General features: G+C 43.1%; 1 protein-coding gene across 1 annotated transcript in view; it reads right to left on the bottom strand.

The window, feature by feature from the left end:
- plxna1b (plexin A1b) overlaps nucleotides 1-20,000 on the bottom strand; it is a gene marked incomplete at both ends in the record, with an annotated part of 276,001 nt that overhangs the window by 12,994 nt on the left and 243,007 nt on the right. The window contains 3 exon segments of the mRNA XM_080529347.1: nucleotides 1-54; nucleotides 15,476-15,622; nucleotides 18,405-18,471. The exon segment at nucleotides 1-54 is cut by the window's left edge and continues 106 nt beyond it. Of these exon segments, the coding sequence (XP_080385473.1) occupies nucleotides 1-54; nucleotides 15,476-15,622; nucleotides 18,405-18,471 (268 nt within the window).

Below are 20,000 nucleotides of genomic sequence, written 5' to 3'. Positions count from 1 at the left end.
CTTCACTGTCACCTCGGGGGCGCTCTCATTCTCCGGGTTCACACAGTGCAGCGTCTGCAGGGAGTGAGAGAGAGGGGGAGGGAGGGAGGGAGGAAGGGAGAGGGAGGGAGGGAGAGGGAGGGAGGGAGGGAGGGAGGGAGGGAGGGAGAGGGAGGGAGGGAGGGAGGGAGGGAGAGAGAGAGAGAGGTCGAATATCAGATTTAGATGGCCTGGAGTCAGTAGAGGCAAGGAATGGCTCATGTGGAAGAATGTGACCTGAGGGATGTTTGTGACCCATAACTACCATGTTACCCAGCAGGCAGCTGTGTGGTCAGCTAGCATCTGTGTCGGCTCCTCGCCTGCTAGAGAACTTAGCTACACATGCTTGTATTATACACATGCTTGTGTATTATTGTGAGAACAGCAACAGTGTGTTCTGCAGCCATAGAGAGAGGCTGTGAGAGAGGCCAGTGGAAAGCAGGTTACTGGAAAAAATAAACGATTCACACTATTATACTCTATACTATCACACAAATTATAGCTGGCAATGCCCCCCCCCCCCCAAACTGAGGTGGGGGGGGCATTGACCCCTCAAGCCCTTGTGGCATTAGGCCCCGAGCACATGGTCGTCCCTGTGTGTGTGTCCTTCTTCTAGAACTACGACCCTGGCCCGAGCATAGATCACCTTTTTCCTGCTATGACTGGTGGATAGATAATAATAATAATAATAATAATAATAATAATAATAATAACACCTTTTTATTTGTATAGGACTTTTCCTGCAAACGTTGCAGCTCAAAGTGCTCCAATCATTAGATGATTCACTTAGTCAAATGTATTTTGTTGCTTTGGACAAAATACGTCTGCTAAATGCCTAAAAGGTAAAAAAAAAATGTGTGTGTGTGTATGTGTACACTGAAAAAATGGGAAATAGCAGGTCTTTGAATTTACACAAATGAAATCACTATATGCAACACAATTAATTCATATTCCTTTTGTGAACATGGTTTAATCAAGTAGACTTCAATTGTTTATGGAAAATGTTGAATGTACTTGTTTCTCTCGCGTTGATTGAAATGGATTAAATTGAGTTTGGTCACCACCGGAAATGGGATATTCAAAAGGCGCCAGGAAGTGACGGTGGTCACTCTCTATAAGAAGCTAAAAAAACATCGTTGCCACATTCTGGAAGATGCTTTGCAGCCAGCCAGTCACGCTGTGACAGAATTAACGGAGAAAGTAAGTATATGTTGAATGCACTTATTGTAAGTCACTTTGGATAAAAGCTTCTGATAAATGACTGTGAAGTAATGCTAGCTGTCCATATATTTTCTGTTTTGCAATAGCTAATGTCATAAAAATGTATAAGCTAGCTAACGTGTGACCAAGTTATTTCAACCTAGCTAACTCAAAATCGTCATACCACTTGTAGCCAAGTTGACTATCACCTTTGTGGCTTTCTAGTTAGCTAAATTAAGTCCAAGAGGAAGGTATTTAACCTAACTGTACAATTTGGCCATTCAAACACTCTTGGGGACTAAGTGAATTAGGAAGACTCGTTTTGTTGCATCACTTCAACCAAAGTGAGATTAAGCCAACAGCGGCCATTTTGTCCAGCATTGCGCCAATGTCTGTTGCATTTTTGCTTTGTGCTTTTGTTATACATGTTTGTCTTTTAATTTGGAGTGAATTTACAGAGTTCACCTCACTGATTCTCACCTCATTGATCTTCTTTCAGGTCCATAATCCTATTTGCACTCTGAAAATCTTTAGTGGTAAGTGGCATATTTCTTTTGTGTTGCTGTTAAAGCCCTAAATCTGCATTATTGTGACTGAGGTACATTTAAAAAAACAATTTAGTATTGGTGCAAAAATGTTAAAATGTAAATATCATTATGGTTGTTTCCCAATTGATTATAATTGAAAATAGTGTTTAGTGGTAGTCCTTGTATTTAAAGACCTATGAATTACTTTGGAAGTGATAGCAAATTTCCATCATATGTATTGGATTTTGGTAGAGCAGGTGTTTCTGAACTGCAGATTGGAGCTTTAATTATGATCTTCATGTGTGTTACAGGGTTAGGTGGTGGTGGGATTCTCACCCTGGGAATGTGGAGTTGTAAGGGGTGCACAGAAACTGTGTCAAGTAGGTCCAAGCTTTTGCACCACTACAAGTTAACACTAGGAAAGCCGTGAGGTGTTGTAGAACACCAGTGAGTACAAAAAAAAATCTACCTTTGCACTCGATCAAATTTCAGGACCCTCCTTTCATGACTTTTCCTAGATATGTGCGTTCTACCACCCAGCATCTTTACATTTTCAAAATCGAGTTAGTATAAAGCGATTTTGCAGTATTTCTGCGTGTGTCTGTGTATTTGCCTTGGAATTCGGCTGCCATCTTTTTCTCCAAGGCTGCAATTCTCTTTTATATCAGCAGAGGTAGCAAGGGGACACACACTGTGCTCAACCTTCAGGCTTCAGTGCTGAATTAGATACAGTATAAGACTGATAAGTATGTAACATAATGGGCCCTATTATGCACTTCTTAACTTGCCGTCTTAAGTCTTAATTAAGACGCACCGCCAGGTTAAGACCTACCGCCACCCTTATTATGCGCTTCATACGCGCTACTGCTATTATGCAGGTGTCGCTAGGCGCCCACACATAAGACGTAAAACTCCCGTGCATATATTGCTCATTGTGGGAGTGTTCATATGTTAATGAAGTGCACTAGGCGCCCCTGCTATTATGCGATCTGACTTTGCTCCTAGCGCTAAGAAGTGGTTTGAAAAGTTCTTAAGTTTAGACTTCATGCACGTTTGGAAACACGAGCGCGCCTCCGCGGTTTGCGCATGCATGTGGGCACACATGAACACGCACGTGGCTCCACGGCAAGACGTCAATTACGGTCACAGTATAAATGCTTTATTTCAGAAGGGAGAGGCAGAGAAGCGCGCTGACCTCCTTCTTAGGACTTCCATAATAGCATAGCGCTAATGACTTAACGCAGCCGGTTCTTAAAGGGAATGGCACCTGGCACGCTGATTGGGTTGATTGAGAAGACGCCCAAAACACACCCATGACTAATTTCTTTGCTTAGCGCCGGGTTTTAGGCGCCCACTACCGCACGCATAATAGCAAAGTGGCCTTGACCACGCCTCCACGTCTTAAGTTTAGATCTACCGCCTCGTCTTATTGATGAAGTGCATAATAGGGCCCAATGTGTTTATATATAGGCTATATATAGCAATAGGGATACATAAGATATGTATATGTACAGACAGTTATGAAAATGATAAACTGTACAGTATGTCTCCCAATCCCTTCAGATTTGTTGGAGCTGAGTTTTTTTTTCACCCAAGTTCCATGCAATAGTGATACGATATTATGATATGTGTAGCCTATGTACAGTTATGAATGATACACTGCACAGTATGTACCTATCAAGCTGTGTGGTATTACATAGGTACCGCAGCAAAGTAGTTCATCAACGAATATTATATAACAAACGGATATTTATAATATTGTATATAATGTCTTTTTTGTATATCACTGTAGACCACGTTGTAGTAGTAGCCAATTGCAGAGTGTATTAATTATTTTGTTTGTTTGAATCCGCACTGTGTTCATGTTGTGCAGTGAACAAACAATTGTTGGGTGAATAAACTGTCTCTTGCCGGCATGTAATTAGTAGGCAATTGTTTATCACAGATGAATCCTGACAATTGATGGTTGATGCATGGGGGAGGGTCATCTTATTCTCAATGATCTCTTTCTGATCATTTCCGATCACCACAAAAAGGATGCCAATTCCTCCAACAAGCCCTTCAAACCATCCCCCACCAGAAAGGTTGTACTCAGTTGTACTCAACTCTCTCAACCACGGCAGTTTCAACCACGGCAGTTTCTCGCGCCTGTCCCGTTCTGTTGTTCAAAGAATATAATATAAAACGTTAACTTTACTCTCATTACTCTCATGCGCCGTGGGCTCTCGGAAAGCTGCGCATTGTTCATATTATGTATGAAAATAATGCAATATTATTGAATCCTCACTGTGTTCATGTTATAATGTTTAGTGAACGAACAATTGTTGGGTGTTTGCCACAAATCGGAATTCTCTTGCCGTGAAATGTGTACATCAAATAACATGATGTCGCCGATCTACTAGAACTGCGGGACGACTGCAATGTAGGCTACCATAATAGCATAGCGCTATTAAGAATCCTGCCATATCATACCGTTTTATATTGAAAAATATGATGGTAAATAAATACATGTGGGACCGATGTATGTTATGGCAGAGGTGTGTTGTGTATCAGTCTGTCTCGTTCCAGCGAGTCAACTCGTGTTGACTCAATAAGACATGCGCTCTGCGCTGCGGGCTACATTTGATTATGTAATCATCAACGAATATTATATAACGAACGGATATTTATAAAAGGCCTACAGTATATAATGTATATAGTACATTATAGCCTAATAGTGATAATGAGTTCAATCTGTAAACAGTTATCATCTCAATAGGACGGCCAATGTAATGCGTTGTTTTTTTGATTTTGCATTCCTTGTTTCGTGGTAAACTAATCTCTTTCTGATCGTCCCGTTCACAAAAACCTAAGGTGCATAAGTCACGTAATATGGCGAAATAAATGTTCGTTCAGACAATACAAGATATATTGAAAAATATGATGATGAATACATGTGGGATGGAGGTACGGGGATGATATGTGCCATGTCCGCTCGCCAACTAAAGCACTTGGTTACTACAAACGAACACAGACAGAGAGACAGATAATTCAAGTAACATTTTTATTTACTTGCAATGTTCACGTCAATTCTTCCAAGTAAAAAGTATGGTAATTAATATGAACACCAATATATATAAAAAAAAGTAGAAAGTGAATAGGAGGTCGCCGGAGCGCTCAGCGTGGGCGCTGTCAGGTACAATTAGTAGTCTCCTAATCTCGCTACAGTTTGAGCGAGACTGTAACTGTCATTGTTTGAATGAATGAATGAATGGTCTTTATTTGTCATTGATATAGTACAGGTACCAAACAACGAAATTTGGGAGGGGGGGCTCCCCTGGTGCTAGGAAACTAGGTGCTAGGAACTGGTGCTATAACTGTGTTCATGTTAGAATGTTTAGTGAACGAACAATTGTTGGGTGTTTGCCACAAATCGGAATTCTCTTGCCGTGAAATGTGTAGCCTACATCAAATAACATGATGTCAGCGATCTACTAGAACTGCGGGACGACTGCAATGTAGGCTACCATATATATCTGCTATATCATACCGTTTTATATTGAAAAATATGATGGTAAATAAATACATGTGGGACCGATGTATGATATGGCAGAGGTGTGGTGTGTATCAGTCTGTCTCGTTCCAGCGAGTCAACTCGTGTTGACTCAATAAGACATGCGCTCTGCGTTGCGGGCAGTGGGGGGAGGGTTGATGGCTCTCGATCGTTTCCGATCAATGAACAAAGACATCGGGTTCCCCCCGCGGTGTGTTTCTGTTGCGTGTTCACGCTTCTTGCGTGACATCGCCATCCAGCGATTTTTGTGGGTCAGTACACACTCCCCCATTGTGAATAGTGGTCGTGTGATTCCACACCTCGTCGCGCTTTAGTAGGTTAAAAAAGCGTCGCGCCTCTAGTGTTAAAGCATTCACATTTTGGACGCAGTTCTCGCTTTCCATGTACCTACCTGCATTGTCCATGCACATTTAAGACGTAGAATGCTCTTATTGTTCACCAAAGTAAAGTCCACTCCACAGGGGTGACTCGCAAAGAGGAAGCAATATTCAGTTGCCACCTTTGTACTTGTAGTGATTTAGCATCAGAGAGGGATTATTTTGCTCATATAAATGCACATCTCAAAATAAATGAGACGGTCAATTGTATGTTTTTAGGGTGTGACTTTAAAACAAACATTTATTGTACATTTAAATCCCACAAAAACCGAAAACACTGCCATCACACATTGGTTGATTTTAAACCTGGAGTAGTCAGAACTAGGATATCAACTGTGAATGAATTGGTGGGAAATAGTCAGGAGTGTGTAGAGCAGTCAGATACTGCCGTTCCTTCACGTAGTCATTCCCAGACTGAAGACTTGCAGAAAGTCATTTTGATTTGGAGCTGCTTTGCTGAAGTTGGAGCATTTAGTCCATGTGCCAAGCACAGCTGTTGATGTGTTTTTAGGGGAACTCCATCATTTGATTTGTTCTGCACCATTATCTTGTGACATTGTGAGTGACATATTTCATCAGAGAAACATCCCTGTCGATGAACTTATAATTAGAGAAACTGTTAATGCAATTTGCTCTGGTAATCCTGTGCAAAGGTCAATACAAAAAGGTGGCCCTCTAAGTACCGCGTATCTGCGTAAGCAGTATTACAAGGAGAACTTCAGTGTTGTAGAGCCAGTTGAATACATTATTGATGCTAAAAACAAACGCAGTTTCCAATATGTCCCAATATTGAAGTCCTTACAGCAGTTGTTGAGTAGAAGGGATATCATTGATAAAGTTGTTGAGGGCCATCAAAGCCAGGAGGGCACACATTCTGGAGTGTACAAGTCCCCAAGAGATGGTTCCCTTTTGAAGGAAAATTGTTTCCTCACTGGAGAAAAGCCAAGGATCATTCTACAATTTTATGTGGATGACTTTGAAACCTGTAACCCCCTTGGCACCTCGCGAAAGAAGCATAAGCTTTGTGCTGTTTATTGGGTATTAGCTAACTTGCCTCCGGGGTCTCATTCCTCGCTCTCATCTATCTACTTGTCAGTTTTGTGTAAAACTGATGATGTTAAAACCTACGGTTTTGGTAAAGTCTTTGAACCTCTTCTAGAAGATCTGAAAACTCTGGAGGAGCTGGGTGTTTATGTCCCGCTGTTGGGTGAGTCAGTTAAAGGTACAGTACTCAGTGTAGTGGCTAACAACCTGGGAGCGCACAGTGTTGCAGGATTTATGGAGAGTTTTTCTGTGGAATACTATTGCAGATTTTGCACAGGAAAGAGTAGTGATATTCAGCAACATTCTGTTGCAGCTGGTGCTTTCAGTCTGAGAACCAAGGAGCTTCATCAGGCCCATGTCAAACAAGCCCAAGATACAGGTTCAGCTTGTTGTGGAGTGAAGAGGGAATGTGTCTTCACAAAAAATCTGTCTCATTTTCATGTCATCTTTGGCTATCCACCTGATCTGGCCCATGATGTTTTTGAGGGTATAATCCCAGTAGAGCTAGCTCATTGCTTAAGAGTGCTTATATCCCGTAGGCTTTTCACATTAGATTACCTGAACAATGCCATTCTGAAGTTTCCCTACAAATGGGCTGACAGGACAAACAAACCTCATGTAGTGTCACAAAGCTTCTCCAGCAGAAAGACGGTGGGGGAAAATGCTCATGAAAATTGGAGCTTTCTCTGGTTCTTACCTTTTTTGGTTGGATCACTTGTACCTGAGGATGAGCCTGCGTGGCTTGTTCTCATGGATCTGAAGGATATCACAGAGCTTGTTGTTGCCCCTGTGCATAGTGATGACTCGCTGGCTTTTTTAGAAAGTAAAATCACAGAGCACAGGCAGAGATACAAAGAGTTATTCCCTGACATCAAGCTGCTACCAAAACACCATTATTTGGAACACTACCCCGAGTTGATTAGGCTGTTTGGTCCAGTTGTCGGACAGTGGACTATGCGCTTCGAGGCGAAGCATAGCTTTTTTAAACAGGCTATCAGACACACAAGCTGCTTCAAGAATGTGCCCCTCTCCTTAGCCTCAAAGCATCAGATGATGATCGCTTACCATCTGAGCTCTCCATGTCTGAGCAAGTCTGACCTAGAGGTCTCGGCTGTATCCACTCTACCAGTATACTTACTTAAAGAGGAGATAGCACAAGTCATCAGGCAAAAGTTCTCTGACACACCTGAGGTTCACCTTGCACAGTGTGTGACAACCAAGGGCATAACCTATAGGAAGGGAATCATACTGGCCCACAGAGCAGCATGTGGAATGCCTGAATTTAGTGAAATTGACCAAATCTACATTGTCAAAGAGCTCTGTGGTTGGTACAGAGAGCATTATAGAGCCTTCGAGCTCTGCCCAGCACCCACACGAACATTCACTCTTGTGGCACTCAGTGAACTCCTTGATACCTATCCATTGGTTGACTACAAGATTGGATCAGCCCGCATGGTGACTTTGAAAAGGCATATTGAAATAAAAGGTGTGGGGGGAGGCTTTTCCACTGAATTTGAAATCTAAAATGTATGGATGTCTGATATCTAATCTTCTTTTTTTGTGTGTGTATGTCTGTGCAAAGTAAACTGCTTTGAAGATGGGGACTCCTGTAATCCTTAAGATCATCTTGACTGATGGCAGCTCGCAAAGGTTGACTCTCTCCCATGGACTCCCCGCCTCCGTTGAAGACCTTATGGTTGAAGTGAAGAAACAGTGTGGACTTCAGGGCAATTTTCGACTGCAATTCAAGGATTCCTTGTTTGGAAATGAGTTCCTTAACCTGACTTCACTTTCAGAAGTAGAAGACAAAGGTACTCTTAAAGTCATTGATATGTCAAGGCCCACCACTATGCAGCATGATGAGTGGTCTACTGTTCTGAATCCTGTCCTTCAACCTCAAGCTTTCAGTACTTTCTCTGTACACGACTCTTCGTCCCTGTCAGATGGATCTGTGGATACAGATATACTGTCATCGAGTGAATTCAACGAGATCACGGTCCTCTTGGCCTGTTTTTTTTCATGTGCCTAAGTTCTCTTATGATGCCGAATTAAAACTTCAGCAGGCAAGTTTAGCTTATATTCAGAATGGCACTGTACATATTCCAGATCCCAAGTTGAAGTCTGCCATCCTTGATGGTTAATTGCAGGAAATAGTGCAGTACAAAGTCTGTCAGTGATAAAGAGATGGAACATGTAGCACAGCGTCTTATCAAGACGCATCCATGTTTAGCTGAGAAGGGGTCCTGCACTGGATACGGCGGATGGAAGTCAAGTTTAAAGTATAAACTATCCAACTATCCTCATTATTTTGATTGTGCAACAAAGTCTTTTTTTTTCTTTTTTCTAATAGAATTCCCAACCATATTCCCTGGGTCAGGGGTCTAGGTGCGATAATGAAGCTGTAAAACAAACGTCTGAACGTTTGAAAGCTTCAGAGAAAAGAAACGTGAAGTCCCTTGGTGTTGTTTTTCCTTTTAGCGACGAGTCGTTCGGGACTGAATTTTCACGTGGCGGCGTGATAACCGTGCGATACGCGATACGCGGAATGAAAGTACGAGTTACGATACATACTTTCCGAATGTTTTCGTGAGGGGAGTCGCCGTGGTCGTCGTCGGTCGACTGTTGTGATGGATTACTCGTCGGGCCTTCGGCTGAGGGGACGGCAAATAGTTACTTAGTGGGGCTTGTTTCTTGGACCCAGCTGTTGGTGCGCAAAAGCGCCTTCATGCGGCTGATCTGCCGCGCAGCATGCATTTTGGCGACGCATGCGCACTGGCGCACCAGTTATGTGCACCCCTGCTAATATACCTAATTGTATATTACCAGTCTGTGCTTTCTCTTCCTCCTAGGCTGCCCTGGTTTGCTGTATGGTGATGGTGGCTTTCTCCCTGATTTTTGCCGTTCAAACCAATTTCCTTTGTGCGTTCTACCCGTTTTCAGATCAACGCTGAATTCAAGACAATCACCACCTTCCCACTACAGTCCAAGTTCCTGTCTCAGCTGGACCTCCATTCTGACAACCTGGTGAAGCTGTTCCACCAGAGGGGAGGACAGCTTGGGGAAAAACTAAAAAGAAACATGGCACCAATGGCTGACGTAAGTGATACAGGTGTCCCACAGTCATGAAAAATCTTCAATTGTTTTTGGAAAATATTACGATTTTTTATATGTCTGGAAAGGTTATGGAACATTATACAACACCTAGTTCCGACCCCGCATTGTGATTGGCCAAGACACATTCCAAGCCGTGCCAATAACCACTGTATACCAACGGGCAAATCACCAGTTAAGGTATCATTCCGCACACGCTGTCAGCTGTGTTAAGTTGCTATAGCAACGGTAAACAATGGAGAACTATTTCAGATTGTGGATGGCTGAAAGCAATGCGATTTAGCTAAATGTAACAGTACAAACCCATCTTTTTCAAAAAGATATTTAACGACAGTGCAGTGCGGCACTCCACTTTGCATTGTGCCTATAACCGCACCTCAGCCGTGCCAAATACCACGGTAAAGCATGACCTCAAGTCTGTTACTGCTTAATTGTAGAATGTTTTATTTGCTACAAAATGTATTGGCAAGAAAGGCATACACATTGTATGGAAAGCCAGGGAGGCCATGAGTCTTTTTTTTCCCCCTTCCACTATTTGTGCATCTATGTCTCAGGTTTTACTTTTCCTCTTATCTTTATATCATTTGTCGACCTCCTCTTTCTTTCTCTTTCCTGTCAATCTCCTTCCTACATGATTTGGAGCTCACAGCAAGGCTTGTACCATCGTAAGAATCACTGGTGTTATATTCTCAGAGAAATATGTACCCATATGACTGTTTACATCAGTAGTTGACTTTAAAATAAAGCACAGGGGCTGAATTAAGACACTAATCAAGAAAATGTCCTTTCAGAGTGATGATGTAAATGCTGGACGAGAGTGCATCCTGAAGGGAGTCTCTATCTACATGGGTGAAGATCCAGAAACCCTTGTGCAGGATTATGTGGTATGTACATGAATCAGTGCTTATCTTTTCCCTTTATCTTCCACTCTTCTCTTGTTTTCCTACTTGATCACGTGGGTCACTTGGGCTGAAACGATTAATTGATTTTAACTTTCACCTTACCTTATCTACATCAAAACTGTCACTGTCTGCCCAATTTAATATTTATTTATTATTTTCTTGATAGGGCTTGGTTAATAGGTCTTATTTACCTACCTTTATTTACTTACCTTTGTCTGTTTTGTACAGGGCATGGATGAAAACGCCATCAACGAGGCCTTAGAAGACACCACTGTGGGGATTTATGTTCTTAAAGAACATGCTTCAAGTGATGAACCACAGGACATTGGAATTGTCCTTGAAGGCGTCAAGGTATTGCAAGATCTGGATAATGTAGCATTAGCTGCTGCTATGCTGTTCGGACTGATGTATGCCCTGAACCTCAGCTACCCTGCTGACCTCCGCTACACCTTTGAGGTAGTCCAAAAGATCTTCATGGAACTGGAAGGACGTAAACTTTCAAACAAAGCACTCACTCTAAAAAACAGGCTCCTTCAGTGAAAGTCAGAGAGACTTTAAAAACAGATGCAGTATTGTATTTGCTCTTGTTAATGCACTGTTTGTGGTACCAGTTCACAATATTTTGTATTTGTCTATTTTCACTTTTTTTTCATGATTGTGACGTGTTAAAAAAACAGACTCTCTCAGTGAAAGTCAGAGACTGCACAGACACAGTCCATACATGTAGTCCATTATAGAGCAATTCCTTTTACACTCTTGTTAGACATTTGGTGCTCAGTTCATTCTCTATTATAGAGCCTGTACCCCCTCTCTCTCGCTCGTGCATCGTCCATTATAGAGCAAATCCTCTGTCTTTCTCTGAACATCACTTTAAAAACAGCTGCAGTATTGTATTTGCTCTTGTTAATGCACTGTTTGTGGTACCAGTTCACAATATTTTGTATTTGTCTATTTGCACTTTTTTTTCATGATTGTGACGTGTTAAAAAACAGGCTCTCAGTGAAAGTCAGAGACATGTAGTCCATTATAGAGCAATTCCTGTTACTCAATTCCTGTTACTCTCCTGCTGTCTCTCTCTCTCGTGCACTTTTTTGGCTAACTTTTTCTCATGATTGACCTGTTAAAATGTGTTAGAAAAATAAATGTAGCAAATTTTTGTACAGAACTGACTCTGCCTTTTTTCATCAATGCAAATCAGTTATTTTACATTTATTATTTTGTATTTGCACACACTTAAACAGAACCGATGTCTACAATACATTTGTATAGAATTAACTTTAACAAATCAAGTTTGATTTACTGACCTAACTTGGCTACCAGGGACATAATGAAATTGCTTTAAAGTTACAAAATACCTTTGAATAATTTGGCATTAAGAAATCAAGTTGGAGTTAGAGTTGAAAATCAGGTACCGTGGACAAGATGAAATTACTTAAACATTACACAATACAGTCCCTGACAAAAGTCTTGTCACTTATCCATTTTGTAGAAACAACAGTTTATATCCTGACTTTTAATTAATCCATTGGTTTTAGAAATGGCTCATATGAAAGCAAAACCCCTCCCAAATTATGTTTAATATACCAAAATAAATTTGCTTCACTGAAGAAAGATTGATCATTTAATGAACACAGAAAGGTCCGATTTTGGCAAGACAAAAGTTTTGTCGCCTACAGAGAGTAATGTGAACATTTAACTAGTGTTGTTCCGATACCATTTTTTGATCCCGATACCGATACCGATACCTGACCGTGCAGTACTTGCCGATACCGAGTACCGATCCGATACCACGGCGTTTTGAAAAAAAAAAAAAAAAGAAAAAAAAAACGCATACTCACCTCGATGTAAAATTATTGCTAACACTTAGTCTGGCACTGCTCAAAACCTTTGTAAAACAGGAAAAAAGACCAACAGAGAGTGAATGCTATAGAACTTTTTTTTATTATCTACCTGGTATGGTGACAAGAAAATCAACCCCTTATAAAACCTGAAATGTGGCTCTCACAGATGCCAATCAGTGCAATATCTATTTAAGATATAAAACAGTCGTAGTAGTAGTGCAACAGCAAGTGAACATTTACAAACAAAATAACTTTAAGATATAAAACAGTCGTAGTAGTAGTGCAACAGCAAGTAAACATTTACAAACAAAATAACTTTAAGATATAAAACCGTACAAGTAGTGCAACAGCAAGTAAACATTTACAAACAAAATAAGGCCCATTTGAGACTAACATAAGATGTAGGCCTACCTGAGGGAATAATACTATTTTAGAAGTCGCTGGTCCAAATATCCGTAGTGAAGCTGATGGCCTGCACCTTTCCTAGCTTATCTGAAACATGCTCAGTCACCTTCTTATTGAGGGCAGGGACGGCCGTCTCCGTGATGTATTTGCGACCTGGTATTTTGTATTTAGGTACCGCGTGAGCCATAAAAAGGCGGAATCCCACATTGTCAACAAAGGAGAGGGGCAGGTCACAGAGCACAATCATTTCAGACATTTTCTCAGTCATATTTCTTGCCATTTCACTCGTCGCGTCCCACTGGTCCTTTTTATGGAATGCGCTACTCAGCATTTGTTGTTTTGCTCCATCCGTTCTCTTGCTCGCTGTCGCTGCAGTAGATGACAGAAACTCGTCGTGCTCTTTAATATGTTTTAGCTTTAAATGCTTAATTAAGTTGCTAGTATTGAAACTGGCAGCTTTAGTGCCACCCCTCGACACATTGAGACCGCAAATTGTGCATTTAGCCGTTGTACACACCGGACTATCCACCTTGAAATATCTCCAAACCGCCGACATGTTTTCCTCTATAGCATGCGTGTTTGTTTTTCCGCGATAGTGAAGTGAAAACAAAAGCTGCCACGCCATTGGTTGAGAGCAGCTGCTCTGGGAGGAGCATGCCTGGGCATGTCTGCGCATGTCTGTGTTAGGAAGGCGGTGTCAGGTTACAGACAAGCTGAGAAAAACGCAACGTGGTATCGGGAGTTATTATTTGTTCGTACTCGCCGATACCGATACCAGCATTTTTGTGCGTATCGGTGGCTATGCCGATACTAGTATCGGTATCGGAACAACACTACATTTAACAAATAATTTACTTCAAATACAAAAATATGTTGCATAACATCAGTGAATTAAGTAGTGGTGCTGTGAGATCCATATCTAATATCTTGTATGACTACCATGAGCTTGAAGGACTGCATCCATGCGGTTCGGCAATGATTCATACAATTTATTGATGAAGTCATCAGGAATAGCAAAGAAAGCAGTCTTACATGCCTCCCAGAGTTCATCAAGATTCTTTGGTTTCGTCTTCCATGCTTCCTCTTTCATTCTACCCCAGACATGCTCAATGATGTTCATGTCTGGTGACTGGGCTGGCCAGTCCTGGAGCACCTTGATCTTCTTCGCCTGGAGGAACTTTGATGTAGAGATGGAAGTATGCGATGGAGCACCATCCTGCTGCAAAATTTGACCCCTTTTATGGTTGGGAATGAAAGAGGTAGCTAATACTTCTTGATATTTTAGGCTATTGATATTGCCTTCCACCCTGCAAATCTCTCGCACACCCCCATACTGGATGTAACCCCAGACCATGATTTTTCCGCCACCAAACTTAACTGTTTTCTGGGTGAATCTCGGATCCATGCAGGCTCCAGTAGGTCTCCTGCAATATTTGCGGCGTCTGTGATGTAATTCAACCGAAGATTCATCTGAGAAATCCACCTTCTGCCACTTTTCCAGCGTCCATCCTTTTAGCAGGCTGTGGGTCTTGGCAAATGCCACACTGATTCGACCATGGAGGCCATTTCGAGACAGAATTCTACAAACTGTTCTGGTTGACACGGGGACTTGAGGTGACCAGGCCTGGTGGAGCTCTGCTGCAGTGGAAAAGGGGCTGGCCTTGGATTTTCGAGCCAACAAACGGTCCTCCCGAGCAGTTGTCTTACCTGCCTGACCTGGGCTTGTCAAAAACATCTCCAGTCTCTTCAAATCTTTTTCTTATTCTTTGTACTTGACGCTGAGACACATTGAAGGTGTCAGCCACCTCAGCAGTGGATCTGGTCTTCAGCCTCTTGATAATCCACGCTTTGGTCTCAGGGTGAATCTTAGGCATGTTGTCAGAGGTCAAGTTGCAGTTGATGTGAAGGTCTGGTGTGCTGGGGTTCTTTTTATACACACCCACTAATTGATTGATCAATTATTGATCACAAGTGAGGCTGTAATCTAGGATTGGGTGCATCATATGACAAGGCGACAAGACTTTTGTCTTTGCAAAAACGGACTCAGTGGGCTTTACCAAGCTGTGAACGTTAGAATGTTTTTCAGCAGTTTCGTTTTGCACCAAAACATTATTTCAAAAGCTGTTGGGATTGAATTTAGCCATTTCTTGTAAAAAAAATTTTGATTAGAAATATATTTGAGGGGCACTTAAGGTCAACTTGTACCCAAGCGACAAGACTTTTGTCAGGGATGTACATTGATATTACAATAACTGACAAATATTATGTTGCATCAACATAATTATTTTAAGCAGTCTAATGTGAATGAGATACTTTGGTTTGACAAGAAATAATTACATCAGTTGCCCATATTCTGATCATGTGGGACTGATCTGAATGAGATACTTTGGTTTGACAAGAAATAATTACATCAGTTGCCCATATTCTGATCATGTGGGACTGATGTGCACATTAAAATCAAGTAAATTCAAAATACTTTTTTTTTCAGTGTACTGACCAGGGTCTTGTAGTCGATCTGCTGTCTGATGAGTTTGTCCTCGCTGAGGGAGTAGCGCGCCTCCCCTGTGATGGCGTCTATCGGCCCCTTCTCCATCTGCTGCTTCATGGCACAGTACAGCATGAAGAGAGGCTCCCCCGCACACTCCTACACACACACACACGCCACATTTAACACACACTTTCATATTTTTTGAGTGGGGAAGTCCCACTCATATTTTTCATTTTATTGGACAGATAGAGTGACAGACAGGAAAGTAAGAAGAAGAAGGGAGAGAGAGAGGGCATGTCAGCAGGGCATGGAGTGCATACATTTTCGGTGCACGCACACGCACACACAGAGACACAATACACAGACACACACACACACACACCTCTCTTACCTCAGACACACACACACACACACGCACCTCTCTTACCTCAGCATTCCAACGAAACGTAGCGAGCGGGTCACACAGCCCCGCAGAGCTAAACACAGCCAGGCTAAGCGACGCTACGCTAGCCTTTGGTGGCTATCGACACGTCGACAAGCGACACGCATTTCATTCTTAAGGGTTTCTCTCCCCTGTGTCTTTCCCCCCAGGAAAAATAAAAACGGCCTTTAATAAGGTAGGGGGGCGTTTTAAAAATGTACACGCAGTGGGCCCTGGGCTTAGGGCGGGGGGGGGGGGAGAAAGAGAGAGAGAAAAGAGAGGGTAAGAGAGCAATTCGCTAGTGGCAATTGATGGAGGAGTTAATAGAAGGTTAACGACTCGGGAGTGAGAAGTGCTTGAGAAGCAATTTGGTGTGTGAAATGTGTCAACGAGGCAGTGAGAGGCAGGCTTTAGGGCCTCTCTCTCTCTCTCTCTCGCTGCTCTCCCTCTCCCTTTTCTCTCCCTCTCCCTTTTCTCTCTCCTCTTTCTCGTTCCGCCGGTTGCCGCCTCGCTCCACGTTTCTCGCCTCCTCGTTCGCCCTCTTATTTCACCCTCTTTCTCTCTCTCCGTTTCTCTCTCTCCACCTCCGCCCACCTCCCCTCACGCTCTGTCCATTTCCTCCTCACCTCCACGTCGGTAAGCCCCCCTTCTCTACCTCCAAATCCACCAACCCCTTTATTGTCTCTCCCATTTCCTGCCCTTCATGGATCATGCTAGTTGTCGCTCTCTTGACTTTCTCTTGACCCACGGTTTTAACCAAACGTATTATTATTATTATTATCGTTAGATTATCATTGATATGCAAAACGGAGGACCGCTGAGATCCTCAAAGTGGACCGATAGTTTCTTCTGGTTCTCTCCCTAGGATACTATGCATTCCAAGGGCCTTCCCATACACACACATGCACACACACACACGCACGCACGCCATTTCCTCTGCCCTTTCATCTTCGTCCATATGCTGCTGCCGCCTTGTTATCGTCAGTAATTAAACAGACAGTAATTAAACAGACAGCTGTTAACCAGACGTAGATACACAGGCAGAAGAGACAACCAATACACTGTCTGATCACTTCTGCCTGCTTCTGACCCCCCCCCCCCCCTCTCTGATTGGCTGCTAGAGCTGTTTTGGAGCCAACATGGGACCACACACTTTGCAGGACCTTTGGGGAGAAGGGCGGGACTGGGACTTAGCTGTCTATCAGGATGCCTGTTTTTTTGACACGGAGCCAGAGAGAGGTGACAGAGAGAGAGGGGTGGAGGGTGACAGAGGGAGAGAAAGAAAACCAGAGAGCAAAACGGGTGGTTCTCTGCAGTTCTCTCTGACGACCCCCTCTGCTCTGCTGCCTACTCTAATTCCCAGAAGCCTTTGCTCAGAGAGAAGGCGGCGTGGGCGGGCACACACACACACACGCACACACACACACACACACACACACACACAGACACACACGCGCACACACGGGATATGAAGACAGGACAGGTTTGCATGACAAGGATTTGCTGATAAAATAAAATAAAAAACACTAAAAGCGCTCTAACAAACAACCATAGTGCTCTAACAAACAACCATAGTGCTCTAACAAACAACCATAGTGCTCTAACAAACAACCGTAGTGCTCTAACAAACAACCATAGCGCTCTAACACACAACCATAGCGCTCTAACAAACAACCATAGTGCTCTAACAAACAACCATAGTGCTCTAACAAACAACCATAGTGCTCTAACAAACAACCATAGCGCTCTAACAAACAACCATAGTGCTCTAACAAACAACCATAGCGCTCTAACAAACAACCATAGTGCTCTAACAAACAACCATAGCGCTCTAACAAACAACCATAGCGCTCTAACAAACAACCGTAGTGCTCTAACAAACAACCATAGCGCTCTAACAAACAACCATAGCGCTCTAACAAACAACCATAGTGCTCTAACAAACAACCATAGCGCTCTAACAAACAACCATAGCGCTCTAACAAACAACCGTAGTGCTCTAACAAACAACTGTAGTGCTCTAACAAACAACCGTAGTGCTCTAACAAACAACCATAGCGCTCTAACAAACAACCATAGCGCTCTAACAAACAACCATAGCGCTCTAACAAACAACCATAGCGCTCTAACAAACAACCGTAGTGCTCTAACAAACAACCGTAGTGCTCTAACAAACAACCGTAGTGCGACAGCGTTTCTCCGTGCGGAGGAATGGAGCTTTAAAGACTCAGGCGGGTGCAGACTGAGGAGGGGGACTAGAAGCACATGAAAGGTAAAGGTAGGGGGGGTTAGGACAGGTAGCCTCCTCCCCTCCTCATCTGGCTCTGCAGCTGGGCGGCGGCGTAGTTAGCCGCGGCCCGTTCGCTAGCATGATGTTGGCCTTTTATCCCGTGACGCAGATAGCATTAGCATCGGGTAGCTTCAAAGGCTTGTTTGGCAGGCGCGCGCGGGGGGTGCAAACGTGACAACGGACAGACAGACTGACTGACTGACTGACTGACTGACTGACTAACTTACCTTGAGGAACTTGTTGAGGAGGAAGGTGAACCAGTTGGTGAGCATCTTCTCAGCCACCGACTCCGTTCTGGGAGAGAGGGAAAAGAGAGAGTGAAAGAGAGAAGAGATGGAAGAGAAAGAAGAGGTGGAAAGGAAGCGATACATGAGAGAGAGAGAGAGAGAGAGAGAGAGAGAGAGAGAGAGAGAGAGAGAGAGAGAGAGAGAGAGAGAGAGAGAGAGAGAGAGAGAGAGAGAAAGTAAATCGTAATGTTATCTTCTGCAGGGCCAGAAATGCAGTTGGAAGTTCCAAACATCAGCATCCTCCCTAAGAACAACATAACCTATATATATATATAGTATAACCTATATAACAACATAACCCCTCCAAATGGACCTGCAGCGTCTGACATGGCTGTTGTGTTTCTGCATGCGCACACTATTTGAAGAGGAAGCCACCGGAGACAGAGACACAGTGTCACACCCCTTCAGTATCGCACAAGTGCTTCATGGGAAAAAAGCATTGAGAAAAGACATATTTATTCCAAGGGATGTCATTAACCTGATCGCTACTGCCTAAACATCATCCGACAGAAGTCATTTAACAACCGTTAGAAAGCTAGAATGTTACATATTCAACTAACACAGGGAAGACTGTACAAGAAAGATTCCCAATTAATTCTGTCTTCTTCTTCTTCCTACAAGCAGCATGCAGAATACAAACAGCCCTCTGGCTAGTTTGTGGAGAATAACGACGGTTTCTGTGGGAAAAGGTATTTAACACACGCTCCCGACATCAAAGAGCATACATGACATTATTTAGCGGCGCGGTTAGCCTTGAAACAGCAACAAGCCCCTCTCCTCTCTCTCCTCTCTCTCCCCTCTCTCTCCTCTCTCTCTCCGCACACAAACAAATTAACTTGAATAACAAACACCGCGGTTTCTCTTCTTCTGTGTTTTTTTTTGTGTGTTTTTTTTGGGTTGTTTGTCAAAGCAAATCCACCAATCTTCATTAAAAATACAATTAGCATAATTTTGCTAACTTCTCTCGTTAATCAGGAAACCCAACAGCGTAATGAGGGAAGGTCCCCCCAAGAAAGCAGAGTAATTAAAAGGCATTGAAATTAACAGACTTATTACATCTAATTTGTTAAACAGCGACTAGGAAACGAGAGTGAGGCTATGGAGGAAGGAAAAGGACTTTGGGGAAATGAGTTTTTCTCTCATACCAACCCCCCCTCTCCTTCATCCCTACTTTTAGCATCAGAGAGAGTGTAGTTAGTATTTAACTCAATATTCCCTGAGACAATGTTTACCCGGAAAAGACAAATCAAATATGGAGGTGTTTTCTTCTTCTAGATCGTTCCAGAGAGGCCAGAGAGAGAGTGGTTACTGGGTTGAGACACACTGCGGGGCGGGGGGGGGGGGGGGGGGGGTGCGTCCCGATAGGGTTAACTAGTTTCCTCTCCTTGTGTCCCTTCCCTGTCATCACGGGTCTAACAGGACGACCCTCTCCTATCCAGGACGTTCATCCCTCGGGGACCAAAGGAGAAGGAAGTCAGCGACCAGGACAGGAGGGATCCAGGGTGCAGCGTGAGGACTTCAGCCTGGGACTATCTG

The sequence above is a fragment of the Nansenia antarctica genome (genome assembly GCF_963989245.1).
Source record: "Nansenia antarctica genome assembly, chromosome: 4".
Taxonomy (NCBI): Eukaryota; Metazoa; Chordata; class Actinopteri; order Argentiniformes; family Microstomatidae; genus Nansenia; species Nansenia antarctica.
The sequence above is the reverse complement of the archived record's forward strand: the minus strand, read 5'-3'. Positions and strand labels throughout refer to the sequence as shown.